Source organism: Heterodontus francisci, chromosome 18 (assembly GCF_036365525.1).
Source record: "Heterodontus francisci isolate sHetFra1 chromosome 18, sHetFra1.hap1, whole genome shotgun sequence".
Lineage (NCBI taxonomy): Eukaryota > Metazoa > Chordata > Chondrichthyes > Heterodontiformes > Heterodontidae > Heterodontus > Heterodontus francisci.
This window is the reverse complement of record NC_090388.1, coordinates 81,465,403-81,482,477: the sequence shown is the minus strand read 5'-3', so window position 1 is coordinate 81,482,477 and position 17,075 is coordinate 81,465,403. Positions and strand designations below refer to the sequence as shown.

The window sequence follows — 17,075 nt, the reverse complement described above, 5'->3', positions numbered from 1 at the left end:
ATATTTGAACTTTTGGCTGGCACTTGACATGATTTTACATAAATAATGGGTACAATAAGGAGTCAAAACAGCGAGTAAATGATGACATTGTATAGAAAATTGGCTTAAAAAGGGACAAGTGGGAATATTTCAGCCTAATTTGTGCTGGAACACTGGTTCACGGAGGCCTCTGATGCCAAGCCTTGAACATGATGAATGGCCTACAAGGCTTGGCAACGAGCTTAAGTGAGATTGTGAAAGGCAGCACCGTTAAGCAAAATTTTACTCTTGCCTCAATTCACATACATGTGTACTTTCTAGCAGGATCATGTCATAACAGTAGAATCAGAAATCCTAACTGCACAACTGATTATCCAGTTAAAATCAGCAAACTCAGCACTGCCTAGGATCAGACCCAGAGTCTTTTACTTTCAGCCCATGAGATCATTGAGAGAGCCTCAGAAGTACAAAAAGAGATGAAGAGTACTTCTCACCTGACCATTTGGGACTGCATCAAGAGCTGGTTCAATCGCAGGGGCCATGTCCACCTTGTACGTGTCAAGTTCAATGTCTACAACCATAGAAGTGGTTGCAGTTAAGGTAACAGAAGGAGCAAGACAGTTACCATCACAGAGGAGAGCTTCATGCTTCAACGCGATTGGCTTTAGATCAGAGCTCACTGACCAGGATTCACACTCCATATCTGCAGAGGAAAATTTAAAAAAAATTTTTTTTGCAGATTTTAAAGTTTGGTTGTTATTTAGTATAATCATCTTCCCGTTTGGATGGAGTTCAAGTATAATGTCAATAATGGTATCCATGTAACCAGACAGTAGGTACTTCCTCCTTCTCTGTTAGTACCATCTACTCCTCATCATCTGTGCACTGAGTCACTCTGCTATCTCTTCAAGCTTACTATCTGCAGCCTCTGAGATGTGGATAGCAGCATTGGTGCTTGCAAACAGTGGTGAGAACAATGTAGGATGCTGACCATTAGCTGCTTATGACAGAACATAAGAAGAGAACAACGACATGTATTATAAACGCTGGCTTCAAGAATCATCTTCAACCAGCTGGCATTTCAATACTAAAATAAAAGCAAAAAAACTGCAGATGCTGGAAATCAGGAATAAAAATAAAGTGCTAGAAATATTCAGTAGGTCAGGCAGCATCTGTGGAGAGGGAAGCAGCGTTAACGTTTCAGGTCAGTGACCTTTCATCAGAACTGGCAAAGGTTAGAAAAGCTTTAGGTTTTAAGCAAGTGAAGGGGGTTGGGGTTTGTTGGGGAAGAGAACAAAAGGGAAGGTGTGTGATAGAGCAGAAGGCAGGAGAGATTAGATAACAAAGATGTTGTGTGACAAAGGCAAAGAGAGTGTTAATGGCTGTGGTGAACGACAAAGCGTTAGTCCAGAGTGTTAATGGCAGAATAATGAGCAGCTCTACCACATAAAAAACAGGCACATGGTTAAAAATAAAATATATTAAAAAATTAATAAAAAAGCCAATCATGCTCGAAATTGTTGAACTCAATGTTCAGTCCATAAATCTGGAGAATGCCTAATTGAAAGATGAAGTGCTGCTCCTCGAGCTTGCATTGATGTTCACGAACACTGCAGCAGGCCAAGGACAGAAATATGGGCATGAGAGTAGGGTGGTGTGTTGAAATGGCAAGCAACCGGAAGCTCGAGGTCATGCTTTCGGACTGAGCGGAGGTGTTCCGCAAAGCGGTCACCCAATCCACGTTTGATCTCCCCAATGTAGACTGCATTGTGAGCAGTGAATACAGTATACTAAATTGAAAGAAGTACAAGTAAATCGCTGTTTCACCTGGAAGGAGTGTTTGGGGCCTTGGATGGTGAGGAGAGAGGAGATAAAAGGGTAGGTATTAGACTTCCTGCAATTGCCTGGGAAGGGGATGAGGTGTCAGGGGTGATGGGAGGAGTGGACCAGGGTGTCACAGAGCGAACAATCCCTTCAGAATGCTGACAGGGGAGGGGAAGGGAAGATGTGTTTGGTGGTGGCATCACATGGAAGTGGCAGAAATAGCATCCTTTGAATGTGGAGGCTGGTGGGGTGGAAAGTGAGGGCAAGGGAAACCCTGTCACAGTTCTGGGAGGGAGGGGAAGGAGTGAGGGCAAAAGTGTGGGAAATAGGTCAGACATGGTTGAGGGCCCTGTCAAGCACTGTGGGTGGGGGTGGAGGGGAGTCCTCGCTTGAGGAAAAAGGAAGACATATCAGAAACACTGTTGTGGAAGGCTGCATCATCAGAGCAGATGTGTCGGGGACGGAGAAACTGGGAGAATGGAATGGAGTCCTTACAGGAGGCAGGGTGTGAGGAAGTGTCGTCAAGGTAAGCTGTGGGAGTCGGTGGGCTTATAATGATTATTAGTGGACAGCCCAGAGATGGAGACAGAGAAGCCGAGGAAGGGAGGGGAGGTGCCAGAGATGGACCATGTAAAAGGTGAGAGAAGGGTGGAAATTGGAAGCAAAATTGAAGTTTTCCAGTTCGGAGCAACAGCAGGAAACTGCACCAATACAGTCATTAATGTACTGGAGAAGAGAGTTGGGGTGGGGGTGGGAGTGGGGGCACCCCCCAAGTAGAACTGAAACAAGGAATGTTCGACATACCCCACAAAAAGACAGGCATAACTAGGACCTATGCAGGTACTCATAACACCACCTTTTATTTGAAGGAAGTGAGTGGAGTTGAAGGAGAAATTGTTTAATGTGAGAACAAGCTCAGACAGGCGGAGGAGGGTGGTGGGGGATGAGGACTAGTTGGGCCTCTGTTTAAGGAAGCAGAGAGCTCTCACCGTCCTGGTGGGGGATGAAGGTAGAGAGAGATTGGATGTCCATAGTAAGAGGCTGCGGTTAGGGCTAGGAAACAGGAAATTGTCAAAATAACATAGGGTATCAGAAGAGTCACGGATGGAGGTGGGAAGAGACAGGACCAGGGGAGAAAAAAATAGAATCAAGATAGGAAGAAATAAGTTCATTTCAATACACTGTTTCTAGTGGCTGCACATATGCCTGTTTAATTTCTTATTTGCTGACACACAAATAGTAACTGGGACAAGTTGGTATGAGTTTGACGCCAGCCTCAGGGTTAACCTTCCCCTATTTCCTCTGAGCTTTCATATACAAGTCCAGGGTGCCCTCTTCAAAGAGAATCAATGCTTGTAATTTGTGGGACAAGTTTATGCTATTATAGACGAATTTGTCCTTCAAAACAAAGTGATGTTGCAAGTTTGAGTATATACACCAACAAGCATGTAAAGGGTTCATTTTAGCAAGAGGAAAAAGGTGATCACTTATTCCTTGGAAGGTAAGAAACTAAACTGAATATATCAAAAGATCAGAGACTTGTGGGCAAGTCCAGAACAAGGGAGCATAAATACAAGATAGCCATCAACAGATCAAATAAATAACTTTAGGAATGTGGAACACTCTGCCACATGGAGTGGTTGAAACAGAAAGCATTAACACTTTTAAGGGGAGGCCTGATGTATACCTGAGGGTGAAGTGACTATAGAGATAGGCAGGGTGGGAAGAGTTGGACCAGGCTCACATGAAGTATTAACAGCAGCTTGGACCCATTGTGCCGAATGGCCTGTCTTTACTGAAGATTCGATGTACCCGTTGCTACAATGCACTGCCTGAGAGCGTGTGGTGGAGGCAGGTTCAGTCAAGGCATTCAAGAAGGAATTGGATTATTATGAGAAAAGGAAGAATAAGGCCATGGGGAGAAGGCAGAGGAGTGGCACTAGGTGAATTGCTCCTTCAGAGAGCCAGCACATACAAGATGGGCCAAATGTCCTCCTCCTGTGCTGTAACCATTCTATGATTCTGTGCATCAATAACACGCATCATATAGATAGGGTAGATGGGAATGATTTGCTGTGTTTAGCCTCATAGAAACACAAAGAATTATGGCACAGAAGAGTCCATTCAACCCATCGTGTCTGTGCTGGCCCAAACAAAAGCTATCCAATTTAATCTCACTTTACAGCTCTTGGTCCGAACGACACCTCAAGTGCATTGCCAATTTTTTTATTTTTTTTTATTTTATACACCACAATTAATTCTCCCCTCAGCCTCCTCTATTCTAAAGAAAACAAAACCAGCTTATCCAATCTTTCCTCAGCTAAAATTTTCATGAAGGTTTCAGTGTGCCAACAATTTTAGAAACTAGTTTCAGCCTGTGTCTGTGCTGGGATGGCCACTCATTCTAAGCAACTAAAAGGTAGAAAGATTGCATGAAAGCTTTGCAGATGCCAGCTTAAAAAAAAAAAAAAAAGAGTAAAAGGTTCTTGGTGGTAATGCATACTTGTGGCATATACTTCCTACAGAAAACTACTGGGTTTCATTAATGTGGTGCTTTTCCTCAGAGCCACCATTTTTCACATTTGTAGTCAGATCCTTGGATGTATTATAGAAAGTAACAGAGAATTTTGGATGACTTTTCTCTGAGGAGGGTATACTTCAGTGCTAACCAATAATAATCTTGCTTTGCCTCACTTCACGCCTTAGCACAGTAAAGGCACCATCGCTAAATGTGCCCATGCATTTCAAGAAATGCTCCTTTGTTTAAAAATATGGACCAATAAAGGTGATTCAGATAATATATTTGTGCCAAAGTGAACTGATGATGTAATCAACTGGCCTTGCAGTATTGTGCATCAATGGCTTCCCTGGCATGTGACACCTGGGATGGTCACAGGGACAGGGGCCAGTAAATCACAATAGAGGGCTGCTGGTTGCCCACATATAGCTGCCACTTTTTAAACCACCTGAAAGCTGCTGGATCTGGCGATTGAAGGCTGAAAAGAAATGTGGGAAAAATTAAGGTAGCCTATTACTAGGAAAGGCCAGCAGCAAATTCCTCCCTCCCAATGATGTATTAAGATGTATTAAGCATCTGAGGTACTAATTACATTATAGGGAAGCCCCCTAAAATCGACTGGATCCTTAATGGGACATGTGGAGGAGACTTGCAGTGCATATGATGTATGCTAGGCTTCAAGCCTCCACACCTGATGATATGGGGAATCCGCACCAATGATCTTCAGCATAATGGGTGCCGTCCATCAATTTATCGGCACCACAGTGTACAGATTAGGTCAAATTGGAGCCCTTGAAAACGTTGTTACAATGCTTCAAAATTTCATGCTCAATGTGGAAGCTCCCAAAAGAAGTCTATTGTATAGTTGGTACCTCACGACAAGAAAGTTATTAGGATAAAATTCAACAATTCTAATTGGAACAGTAGTGTATTACAAGTCAATGGGATTTCCTGCAGACCACCGCTCCTCCTGATGACTCAGTGAAATATTTATCCTTGGATGTGACAGAGAACAATGAAATATCCTTATATTTCACAGAACAGCTGGTAATGCACACTACCCCACAATCTCAAATTTCTATAAAGATGTACTGTACCTTGGCATCAAACATGTAAAAGGTGTATTACTCTACCTCTTTGTGGTAAAGGAGGATGGGAATGAAAAAGAAAACAGTTTGTTTATTTTCCCCACAGTCAGCCAAGCAGTGAATCAAGATCAGAGTCCCGAGTAATTTTTCTCTCAGACCGGAAGAGATCTATTACTGCAATATATCACATTTAGCAGCCAGGCCAAGAAATCAGTCCCACCTAGTCTCTGTAGACAGCCATAAGAAAACATCAGTTTCAGTGCTGTATCTCTAATCTAATCTAATCTAATCACTATTCTTCAAACGTGAGCCTAGACAACAGGTCGAACAGGTTATTCAAGCATATGGGCCGTTACAGCTAAGTCAAATCTGTCCTCATCAGAGGATTTCAGATATACGTACCTACAGCAAGGGTCGTTGGATAGTATCAGGAAGGGGAACCCTGCTCAATTTTCTCCTCCTTCACCTAGAGTCAATTGCAGGGCCCCTACCAGGAGCCCAGCTGAGATCCGCCAATTTAGCAAAGACCGGGTACTGCCTGTGTGGAGTTTGCAAGTTCTCCCTGTGTCTGCGTGGGTTTTCTCCGGGTGCTCCGGTTTCCTCCCACAAGCTAAAAGACTTGCAGGTTGATAGGTAAATTGGCCATTATAAATTGCCACTAGTATAGGTAGGTGGTAGGGAATGTAGGGACAGGTGGGGATGTTTGGTAGGAATATGGGATTAGTGTAGGATTAGTATAAATGGGTGGTTGAAGTTTCAGTGCTGTATCTCTAATCTGATCTAAACCTGAATCGTCTTGGTCTGTTGTAGCTCACTCTGCAGGCCACTTTTTCATGGGAATCTGGTGCTTTACTAGTATATGCATTTGACCTCTTAATGGAATCCACAGTAGTGTCACTACAACCATCAAGCTCCCTATAAATGGGAATGCAGGGCTTTATTGCTGAAGCCACCAGACCTGTTTCAAATCGAACCCAGGACAGCTACCAGGCCCTGTCAACCGGAATAAGTTGGAGTTTTATTTTCATGTGCAGTAATATTCACTACAAAAGTAGAGTCAGATCATTTAAAATCGTCTCAATCACTAAGCAAGAATGCAATGCAACTTCCAATACAAATCAAAATCGGGATTCCATTTTTAAAAAATGCATTTAAATTATCTTAAGTTCAAATCAAATCTTGAAACAAGCTTCACATAAATACCTTCACTAAAATCATCTTCAGTGGAGATCTGTGTGAGTGGGGACTGTGGGCGGGAGTCACCTGCCAGGGAGTAACTGTGCTCAGCCTGAATGTGTGGAGCGGGCGAGAGCTCTGCATCCATCAGCTCACTTTTATCAGAAAGAAAAGGGTCGTTGAAGAGGTGGCCCAGCATATCCTTGGAAAACTCATCCAACATCTCTGTGAAGTGCTGAAGAAATATGCAAAAGAAGAAATTTGAAACCTGAGATTATGCATAATAATTAATGCTGTAATTTTTGTCATAGCAACATTTTCAGGAAAAAAAACCATGTTAAAAACAGTCAAAAATCATGGAATTTCAAAGAAAATAGGTTATTGACAACTTCTTTCTAAAGGTTAGTGGTGGTGTTGGGAAATGTATTTCAGTGCACTGCTTTCCTCCAGCAGATTACAGAGAATGATGGCTACAAGGTATTGCTTTAGCAGTCCTGGGCAAGCCTTGCAATACTGCTTTATGCTGGGGTGAGAGTAAATTGTTGCTGAGAACACGTTCAGTCATTTTACTGGATATGGGCCCTACTTTAAAGTGGGAGAAATAGCTGCAGGGTTCAGGCGCTGCAGGTTCGCATGTCCGTTCCACTGTAGAGGCCAGAAGATCAGCTGTCTTTGCGAGTATTGAATCTGCCAGTGGAGTTGCATGAGCTGACAGCCTCCTATTTGCAGCAGTCAGCTGGAACTTAGGTGCACTGTGTATATGGATTGAATGAAGAAATCCTTAATGGATGCAAATTATAAACGCACAAGGCAATTCACTTCACCCCCTCATACACATCAGAAGAAACCGGTCACATATCTGCTTAAGGAAAGCAAGACTCAACTGGAGGAGAAGAAATATCACACGGAGCCCAAGGTTGCCAAGCTGCAGCCTAAATAATAGTATTGTTGTGACACCACTCTAGAACAATGAACACATGATATAATCCAAAGATACTGATTAGGCATGCAACCGCACTCTCTCCATGGACCCAATCAAGGTAATAGAACAGAACAAAGAAGCAGACTGCTTATATTTGTTTTCAAACTTGCACATAACTGATACATCACAAAGCAGAAGAGCATGGCTCTTCATGTTCTATGAATGCCAACAAAGGATAATGGTGCATATATATTTGCATCTTAAAAAGAGTTTCCAAAAAGTGTGTGATCTCAACAGCATGTTCTGACCTACGCAACACAAGGATGAAGTGGTTCACCAACGTTTGGAGTGGTGAAATTGGTGAATTAAAGACTAATTTAAAATATGATAGGTTGTCTGAACTGCTGAACACCTAATTTTAAAAGACTCCAAACATTATACAGGTTCATCCAGAAACCTAAATGTTGACATCAAAATTAACAGAGTTGGAACTGCAGATAGCTTTCAGGTCCTAGAACAATGCTGGAGGTTCAATCCAATTTTAGTAAAACATTGCTATATACCTCATTTATGAGGAAAGGCAACACAAAACATAACATCTGTGACACACAACTGCAAGGTAATAACCATCTTCAACAAGGGAGACTTCAACCACCTCCCCTTGACATGCAATGGCATTACCATCATTGAATCCCCCATTAATATCCTAGGGGTCACCAAAGACCAGAAACTTAACTGGACCAGACACAAATACTGTGGCTACAACAGCAGGTCAGAGGGTGGGTATTTTGCAGCAAAAGAATCACGTTCTGACTCCCCAAAGCTTTTCTACCAACTACAAGGCACGTCAGGAGCATGATGGAATACTCTCCACTTGCCTGGATGAGTGCAGCTCCAACATCCCGCAAGAAGCTCAACACCATCCAGCGCAAATCAGCCTGGTTTATTGGCACCCTATCCACCATCTTAAACATACATTCATTCCACCACCGTAGCTGTACGGCGTACCTATCTACAAGATGCACCGCAGCAATTCGAGACTCTTTCAACAGCATCTCCAAACCCTCAACAACTAACACAAAGAGCAGGGGCATCAGGCGCCACAGCCAGAGTTTCCCTCCAAGTCACACATCTTTTTCAAAAAAAAAGATATTTGCGCATGGGACGTGGACACTGCTAGCAAGGTCACCAATAGTTGCTTCGAGAAAGCAGTGGTGAGCAGTCTCCTTGAACTGCGGCAGTCCATGCGGTGTAGGTACAGCCACAGAGCTGTTCGGGAAGTTCCAGGATTTTGACCCAGTGTGACAGAAGAGATGGCGATATAGTTCCAACTTAAAGGGTAACTTACAGGTGATGGTGTTCCCATACGTGCCACTCAAGGAGGCTGCTTTGTCCTGGATGGTGCTGAGCTTCTGTATTGTTGGAGCTACACCCATCCAGCCAAGTTGGGAGTATTCCATCATACTCCTGAATTGTGCCTTGTAGGCAATGGACAGGCTTTGGGGAGCCACTGGTCGCAGACGACCCAGCCTCTGACCTGCTCTAGTAGATACAGTATTTATATCACTAGTCCAGTTAAGTTTCTGGTCAATGGTAACCGACAGGATGGTGATGGTGGAGGATTTTTTTTATTTTTTTTTATTTATTTATTTTTTAAAATAAAAAATAAAAAATCCTCAACCATCACCATATTGCCATTAAATGACAAAGGGAGCTCGTCATTGCCTGGCACTTGTAATATTTGTGTCATACTTGCCACTTATCAATCCAAGCCTGAATGTTGTCCAGGTCTTGCTGCATGTGGGTATGGAGGAGGTACGAACAGATCTGACCACTGCAATCAGCAGCCAAGATCCCCACTTCTGATCTTATGATGAGCAGCTGAAGATGGTTGAGCCTAGGACACTGCCCTGAGGAACTCTTACAGTGATGTCCTGGGGCTGAGATGATTGGTCTCCAACAACCACAGCCATCATCCTTTGTGATAGGAAGGACTCCAGCCAGTGGAGATTTTGTCCCCAATGGGCTCCTTGATTCCACACTTGGACAAAGGCTGCCTTGATGTCAAGAGCAGTCACTTTCACCTCACTTCTGGAATTCAGCTCTTTTGCCCATGTTTGAACCAAGCTATAATGAGGTCTTGAGCAGAGTGGTCCTGGTGAAACCCAAACTGAGCATTGGTGAGCAGGTTATTGGTGAATAAGTGCAGCTTGGTAGCACTTTTCTGGTGACAGTAGTCTGATGGGGTGGTAATTGGCTGAATTGCAGTTGTCCTGCTTTTTGTGGACAGGACATGCCTTGGCTATTTTCCATATTGTCGGGTAGATACCAGTGTTGTAGCTTTACCAGAACAGCTTGGCTAGGGCGCAGCTGGTTCTGTAGCACAAGTCTTCAGGACTGCAGCCGGATGTTGTCATGGCCCACCACCTTAGCTGTATGCAGTGCACTCAGCCATTTCTTGATATCAAGTGGAGCAAATCAAATTGATCAAAGAATGGTATCTGATACTGGGGACCTCAGGAGACAGCCGAGATGTTTCATCCACTCGGCACGTCTGGCTGAAGATGGCTGCAAAACCATCAGCCTTCTCTTTTGCACTGATGTGCTCGGCTCTGCCATCAAGGATGGGGATGTTCATCGAGCTTCCTCTCCCCCCCCCATGAGTTGTTTAATTGTCCACCACCATTCAGAAGTGGATGTGGCAGGACTGCAAAGCTTTGATCTGATTCCTTGGTTGAAACTGCTTCGATCTGTTGCTTAGTTGCATCTGTTGCATGCTGCTTAGCAGGCTTGTAGTCTTATGTTGTAGCTTCACCACATTGGCACTTCAGCCTGAGGTTACAGAGTGTGGTGAAATACAATTCTGCTGCTGTTGAGTCGCAGCACATCATGAATGCCCAGTTTTGAGCTGAGATCCATTCTGAATCTATCCTATTTAGCACAGTGGTAGTGCCACACATGATGGAGGGCGTTCACAGCATGAACAAGGGACTTTGTCTCCACAAAGACTGTGTGGTAGTCACTGCTATCAATACAGTCATGGACGGATGCATCTGCAACAGCAGATTGGTGACGAAGAGGTCAAGTGGGTTTTCCCCTCGTGTTGGTTTGCCAGCCCAGTCTGGCAGATATGTCTTTTAGGACTCAACCAGCTTGGTCAGTTGTGGTGCTACTGAGCCACGCTTGATGGATTTCAATTTCCCAGCCAGAGCATATTCTGTGCCCTTGCTACCCTTTGTACTACTTTCAGGTTGCATTCAACATGGAAGAGTACTGATTCGTCAAATGAGCGAGGGTAGTAGATGGTAATCAGCAGGAGGTTTCCTTGCCCATGTTTGACCTGATACCATGAGACTTCATGGGGGCCAGAGTCAATGTTGAGGACTCCCACGGCCACTCCCTCCCAGCTGTATACCACTGTGCCACCACCTCTGTTGGGTCTGTATTGCACGTGGGACAGGGCATACCCAGGGATGGTAATGGAGGAGTCTGGGCTGTTGCTTGACTAGTCTGTGGGACAGCACTCTCAATTTTGGCACAAGTCTCCAGATGGTAGTGAGGATGACTTTGCAGGGTTGACTGAGCAGGCTATGCCTATGCCAGTACATGGGTCGATGCCAGATGGCCCATCAAGTTTTTGTTTTATTCCTACTTGGCTTTTCCATGGCGGTTTGATACAAATGAGTGGCTTGCTAGGCCATTTCAGAGGGCAGTTAAGAGTCACCCACATTGCTTTTGGTCTGGAGTCATATGCAGGCCAGACCAGGCAAGGACGACAGATTTTTTTCCCTAAATGGCATTAGTGAATCAGGTGAGTTTTTATGACAATCCAGTAGATTCATGATCACGAGTACTGAGCTGGCTTTTTTAAATTCCAAATTTAATTAACTGCCACTACTTTTTGTAAGTTTTTGCATTTTACTTCTGCCTTGCTTTTGATTTTTCTTGGTAAAAAAAACAGTATGAAACTGGTAGTAATTTTTTTAAAGATTACTTTGTAGACATTGATTTAAAACTAGGTGTGGTTGTGCTCGGAGTAAAGTCATAAATTATGTAACCAATGGTATATTAATTGTGAACTTATATTTTTCCAAGAATTTCTTCTTTTTGTTTTCATGCTAGTCAGGCCAGGCCGTGCACAGCTGTTGTTTAGTCTAAACTACTGTTTTTCTCTCCTTGGAAATACCAGTTGCTTTTCCATTGTTTAAACAGAAAAGTTCTTATGGTATTCGATGACCCTTGATCTACAAGCCAGGACAATGGATAACCTTGCACATGGGGTGGTCCACTATGGTATGGTATCAGAAGATGGAGTTTAATTGATAACCTAATTGATAGCAGGCAATAGACACCAAAGGATGTGTCAACAGCGTGAATGGCTCGTAGTGCCTGTGAGAAGAATCTGATAAGGACTCATGGTTGTCGGACCTTTATTTTGAGAATGTTTGGATGGAAACCTCGGAGAGCTGGAATGGAGCCAGAAATTGGACTTAAAGGGGCACAGCATCCATTGTTCAGGGATGCAGCCAGAGTGGACTAGTCAACCACTGAAGACTATGGAGGAAGGGACTTGACAGAGTGACTGACGGGAGAGTCCGCCTCTGTGCAAGGTTCTCCGGAGACTTGGTGATGTATGTCTTTCTATACACTTTTTCTTCCTTTCTTTTTAATAAAGTTATCTTTCTTTCCTTTTTATCAACAATTGTTTAATGATTACTTAATAATTACTCAATAAAATTACTGTTTTTGGTGTTGAGTCACTCATTTCCTGTAACGTCTACAGTACGGCTCCGAACCGAAGTGAGACTCCACAGGGGCCTCTCACGCCCTACATGGTCCCATCCAATTTCCTATTGAAATCACTGATCGTCTCCAGTATGTTACGAAGGTGTTACTATTTTTTTGTTAAAAACATTTTTTAAAGGAATTCATAGTCAAACTGAATAAATGTTGGACCAGTTTCCCCCCCACCCCCCAAGAGAGTCATCAAGGGGACAATTAAACAATTGGTTTGACAACAATGTTTACTGATTGTCACATGACGTTAAAAATAGAACAGAAACCCTGGTAACAGGGGAAGAAGTGAGCAGAGAAATGACAGACACCCCTCTGATTGGGCGAGCAGCAGCACGCACCTGAGGGGGCAGAAATCTCAAGCTTTTGCTTGCAGCGTCAGTGTGTTTTACCTTCTGGAGTGAGCGGCTGATAAAGTTAGCTTGCTGCTGAAGAAGTGAAGGAAGGAGAAGACCACAACCCAGCTTGCTTTCCAGCATCTGTAAACGATACTGAGAAGTCCACTGTGTCAATTCATCTCATTTCCTGTTTTTGAAGAAAAGCCTGCTAAATTACTTAACGATGCCACCTGATAAGAACTGTCCTAAAAGATTCTGATGACCTGTCTACATGTACTCGGAAGTTAGACTGTATGCCAGTTTTGGAACATATCTCAACTTCTGTTTTCTTCAAAAATGAACAAGTAATCAGCCCAACTGTTTTATTGTCTGTAACAGAGCTCTGAATTTTTAAAAATCCTTTATTTTCCTGATTAACCGGTGTGTGAGACAGCGTGAGGGACTAAGGTAAAAAGGGGACTTTAAAATTTAAATTTGTGTTTATGCTTTACTTCATTACTAGTTAAGACTTGTTCTGTAATAAATTTTGTTGTTCATTAAAGAAACCTGGTTAGTGTGTTCTATTTTTTGGGAAATATAGAGCATATGATTGACTATCAGTAAGTGGGAAAATTTAACATATGTTGTGACCTGTTGAGAAGGGGGACTAGAAATAACAGCGCACTCCTCCCGCCTCAGTCATAACAGCTACCGCCACCCTTGCGAGTTCCAGGTCATTAACACTCAATGCACAAAAAAGTTCTCCCTCGCATCCCTTAACCAAAACCTTAAATCTGTGTCCAGTCATCCTTGTACCATCAGCCAATGGAAACAGCTTTTCTTTGTCTACCTTATCTAAACCAGTCATAACCTTGTACATCTCTATCAAATCTCCCCTCAATCTCCTTTTCTCCAAGGAAAACCACCCCAGCTTCTCCAACCTAACCTTGGAGCTAAAATTCCTCATCCCTGGAACCAGTCTGCTAAGTCTCTTCTGCATCCTCTCAAGGACCCTCAGATCCGTCCTAAAGTGTGCGATACTCTAGTTGCAGCCTACCCAGAGCTTTATAAAAAGGTTCAGCAAAACTTCCCTGCTTTTGTACTCAATGCCTTTTATGAAACCCAAGATTCCATATGCTTTACTAACTATTCTCTCAATATGTCCTGCCACCTTCAAGGATCTGTGCACATGGACCCCAAGGCCCCTGCACACTCTTTAGAACATTAAGTCTATATTGCCTCTCCCTATCCCTTCTGCCAAAATGCATCACCTCACATTTCTCTGTATTAAATTCCATCTACTACTTGTCTGCCCATTCTGCTAGCCTATCTATGTCATGTTGCAGTCAATTTGCATCATCCTCACTGTTTGCCACACCGCCAAGTTTGGCATCAGCAAATTTTGAAATGTTACTCTGTATTCCAATATCAAAGTCATTTATATAGAAAGCAAAAAAGCAGTGGTGCTACTACTGAATTTTGGGCAACACCACTGTCTACCATACTTCATTCTGAAAAACAACCATTTAGCACACTGTTTTCTATCCATAAGCCACTTATTTTTTAAAAATACAAGCTGACACTGACCATCCTATTCCATGAGCCTCAATTTTGTTAAACCTTATGTGATACTTTGTCAAACACTTTCTTAAAAGCCACATAGATAACATCCATTGCATTTCCTTCATTGACCTTCTCAGTTACTTCGTCAAAAAATTCAATTAGATTAGTTAAGCACGATCTGTCTTTTACAAATCCATGCTGGCTATCCTAAATTAAAACAAACCTCCTACTGATTTTTTTCATGATTATGGTTTCTAAAACCTTACCTGCAAATTACAGAAACATTTAATTAACCAGCATGCACATGACATACAAGGACAAGTAATTTTTTTTGTAACTACATAACTAATTTTTTTTTATACTGAAAAAATACTTGTGCGGTTCATAGAAACATGTGGATGGGGGTGGGTGCCTCAGAAGCAAAAAAGGTAGAGAACCCCTGACCCACTGTATACAAGCCTAGCCACAAAGTCTTCAAGATTTTTCTAGCAGTGAATAATATGCTTGGGTCAAACTATGAAATTTCTGGTTCTGTGTGCTGGAAGGTTTTACTAAATGCACAGCCTGACTGGGATCACCTACTGTCTAGTTTTGATGATATAAATAGTGATGAAAGCTAATTACTACCTTACTGCTGGCCTCTTCTACTTCATTACAAGTGAAAAAAGTGAATATTCTCATCCCTACTCCAAAGCACTGCAAGGTTCACAGCTTGCAATACTATCTATGGTGCAACAGGAAGGCTCATTAGCTAAAGAAACTTTAACATATATGCAGCCAGTAGTGAAAACCCAAGTACAACAGACAATAAAGGTATTCAACATCTTTCAAACTCCAGACACTTATCAATCTGGTAACCATGGCATATGTCAACAACACAAGTAGCTGCTTTACATTTCTCTCTCACTGTCCATCTCTCATAGAACCTTGTTTATATACTCAATTTGTCCCTCCCCAAAGGGTAGAAGAATTCCATTGTTCCACAGACTACCCCATAGTATACATATCCTTCCACAAAGAATTTTCCATCAATCTGCAGCCCCACAAACTTGAATCCAAGTTTATGAAATACTCAGCTAAATAAACTAGAACCTTCAGGATTTAAAAGCGAAAAGCTGAACTGGACCTTTAGCAAAGTTGGAGAAAAGTAAACCTTTTTACCCCTCAAGGGGTGAAAAAAGGATGATCCTCTCAAAACTACATAGCAGAGATTGGTAAATTAAGATTAGATTTTTCCTCAATGGTACAAAAAAAACCACTACTCTTACATTTGATCCACATGGATGCCTTTATCTATCTAAAATCAATGTCTCCATTAGCCATGGACCTAAATAATTCTTCGATGTATGATCCATTTGGGTTTGAATGTACTTGGAGTATTCAGAGTCCTCTGGTTTGAATATTACAGCAGAGAAACAGGTCATTTGGTCAACAAGTCCATGCTGGTGTTTAAGCTCCACTCAAGTCTCCTCCCACCCTATCTATATTTCCTTCTATTCCTTTCCCCCCCCATACGCTTACCTAGTTTTTCCTTGAATGCATCTATACTATTCACCTCAACCAATCCTTGTGATAGCAAGTTGCACTTTTTAACCACTCTCTAGGCAAGGAAGTTTCTCCTGAATTCCCTATGGAATTTATGAATGACAATCTTGTAATTATGGCCCCTAGTTCTGGTCTCGCCATCAATTGGAAACTCACATCTCTGCGTCCACCCTATCAAACCCTTTCAGAATTTTCAAGACTTCTAACATTTCACCCCTCGGTCTTCTCTTTTCTAGAAGAGAGAACCCCAGCCTATTCAATCTTTCCCGATAGGTATAACCTCTCATCTCAATGAACACCCACAGTTGCTGGCACACATATCTTCATGAGTACAAGAAGGCTGCAAACATCTTAGATCAGCTTTCCAGCAAGGTCTTAGCTAGCACACAAAATACTTTCCACAAGGCAACACCATTTTCTGAGGGAGTTCATTTTTCTAATTCTTGACAAAGTGGCAATGATCATTAGTATTACCTGAAAGAACAGTACACAAATATCTATCTCTATTTAAATTTGAATCTTGCTATAATACAAGATACGTACAAACAGTTCAGAACAGATGTAATCCATTATGTAATAAATTTGCCCGATTGTTAACTTTTTTTCAACTATAGTATTCTAACTCAAACCAGACGACAGTGTGGTCCTCTGGTTAGGGGAGATCAGCATTAGAATTGTAATAAAATGCATCCAAGTCACCAATTCATTCAGGCAACAATAAATTCATTTCCATTTGCAGTTTTATGGAGCCCAACCACCAGTCAGTTTGAACTGTTAACACCTTGAACCCTGGCCAAGTTAAATTAAGAACATCCATTTGTACTCTGCAGACAAGTTCAAGCTACAGCCCTTCGCGCCTAAACAACTCCACACAATTAGCAGCTTTGGAGGAATTTGAAACATCTGTCTCAAATATGTAATGTCTGTTATACTTGAGATTTACTCAAATTTTTCTTGTGTTCAGGATCAAGGACACTCCCATGAGCAAGCCTTCACTCCCTCTCTAGTATTGCAGTGTTACCCAGACTGACTAGAAATGGTTCTCTCAGATAACCTCAAATTTCAGAATTTGGTAGAACAAACACTTTCAGATCATTGTTTAGTTCAGATTTATCAAAATGAACAGAAAAGCTGCTGCAATGGGCAATACAGCAGATTACACTACTACAAGTACATCCCCATGATTCAAATATAATAAATTCCCCAATTTTGATAATTCACTCAGTAATTAAAGTCAGAGTTTACAATACAATATTGCAGGTGAAGTTTTGTTGGATCCAGGGTCTCTGATCCCTATGTCTCTGGCCTCAGAAAAACTGAAACAAGACTAAGAGATACAGGGAGTTAAA

General features: G+C 42.3%; 1 protein-coding gene across 1 annotated transcript in view; it reads right to left on the bottom strand.

Annotated features, from left to right (window-relative positions):
* Nucleotides 1-17,075, bottom strand: part of creb3l2 (cAMP responsive element binding protein 3-like 2) — a 96,251-nt gene that overhangs the window by 63,098 nt on the left and 16,078 nt on the right. The window contains exons 2-3 of the mRNA XM_068051064.1: nucleotides 6,613-6,820; nucleotides 474-682 (exon numbers count right to left, since the gene is read on the bottom strand). Coding sequence (XP_067907165.1) covers nucleotides 474-682; nucleotides 6,613-6,820 — 417 coding nt within the window. The remainder of the gene's footprint in view (nucleotides 1-473; nucleotides 683-6,612; nucleotides 6,821-17,075) is intronic.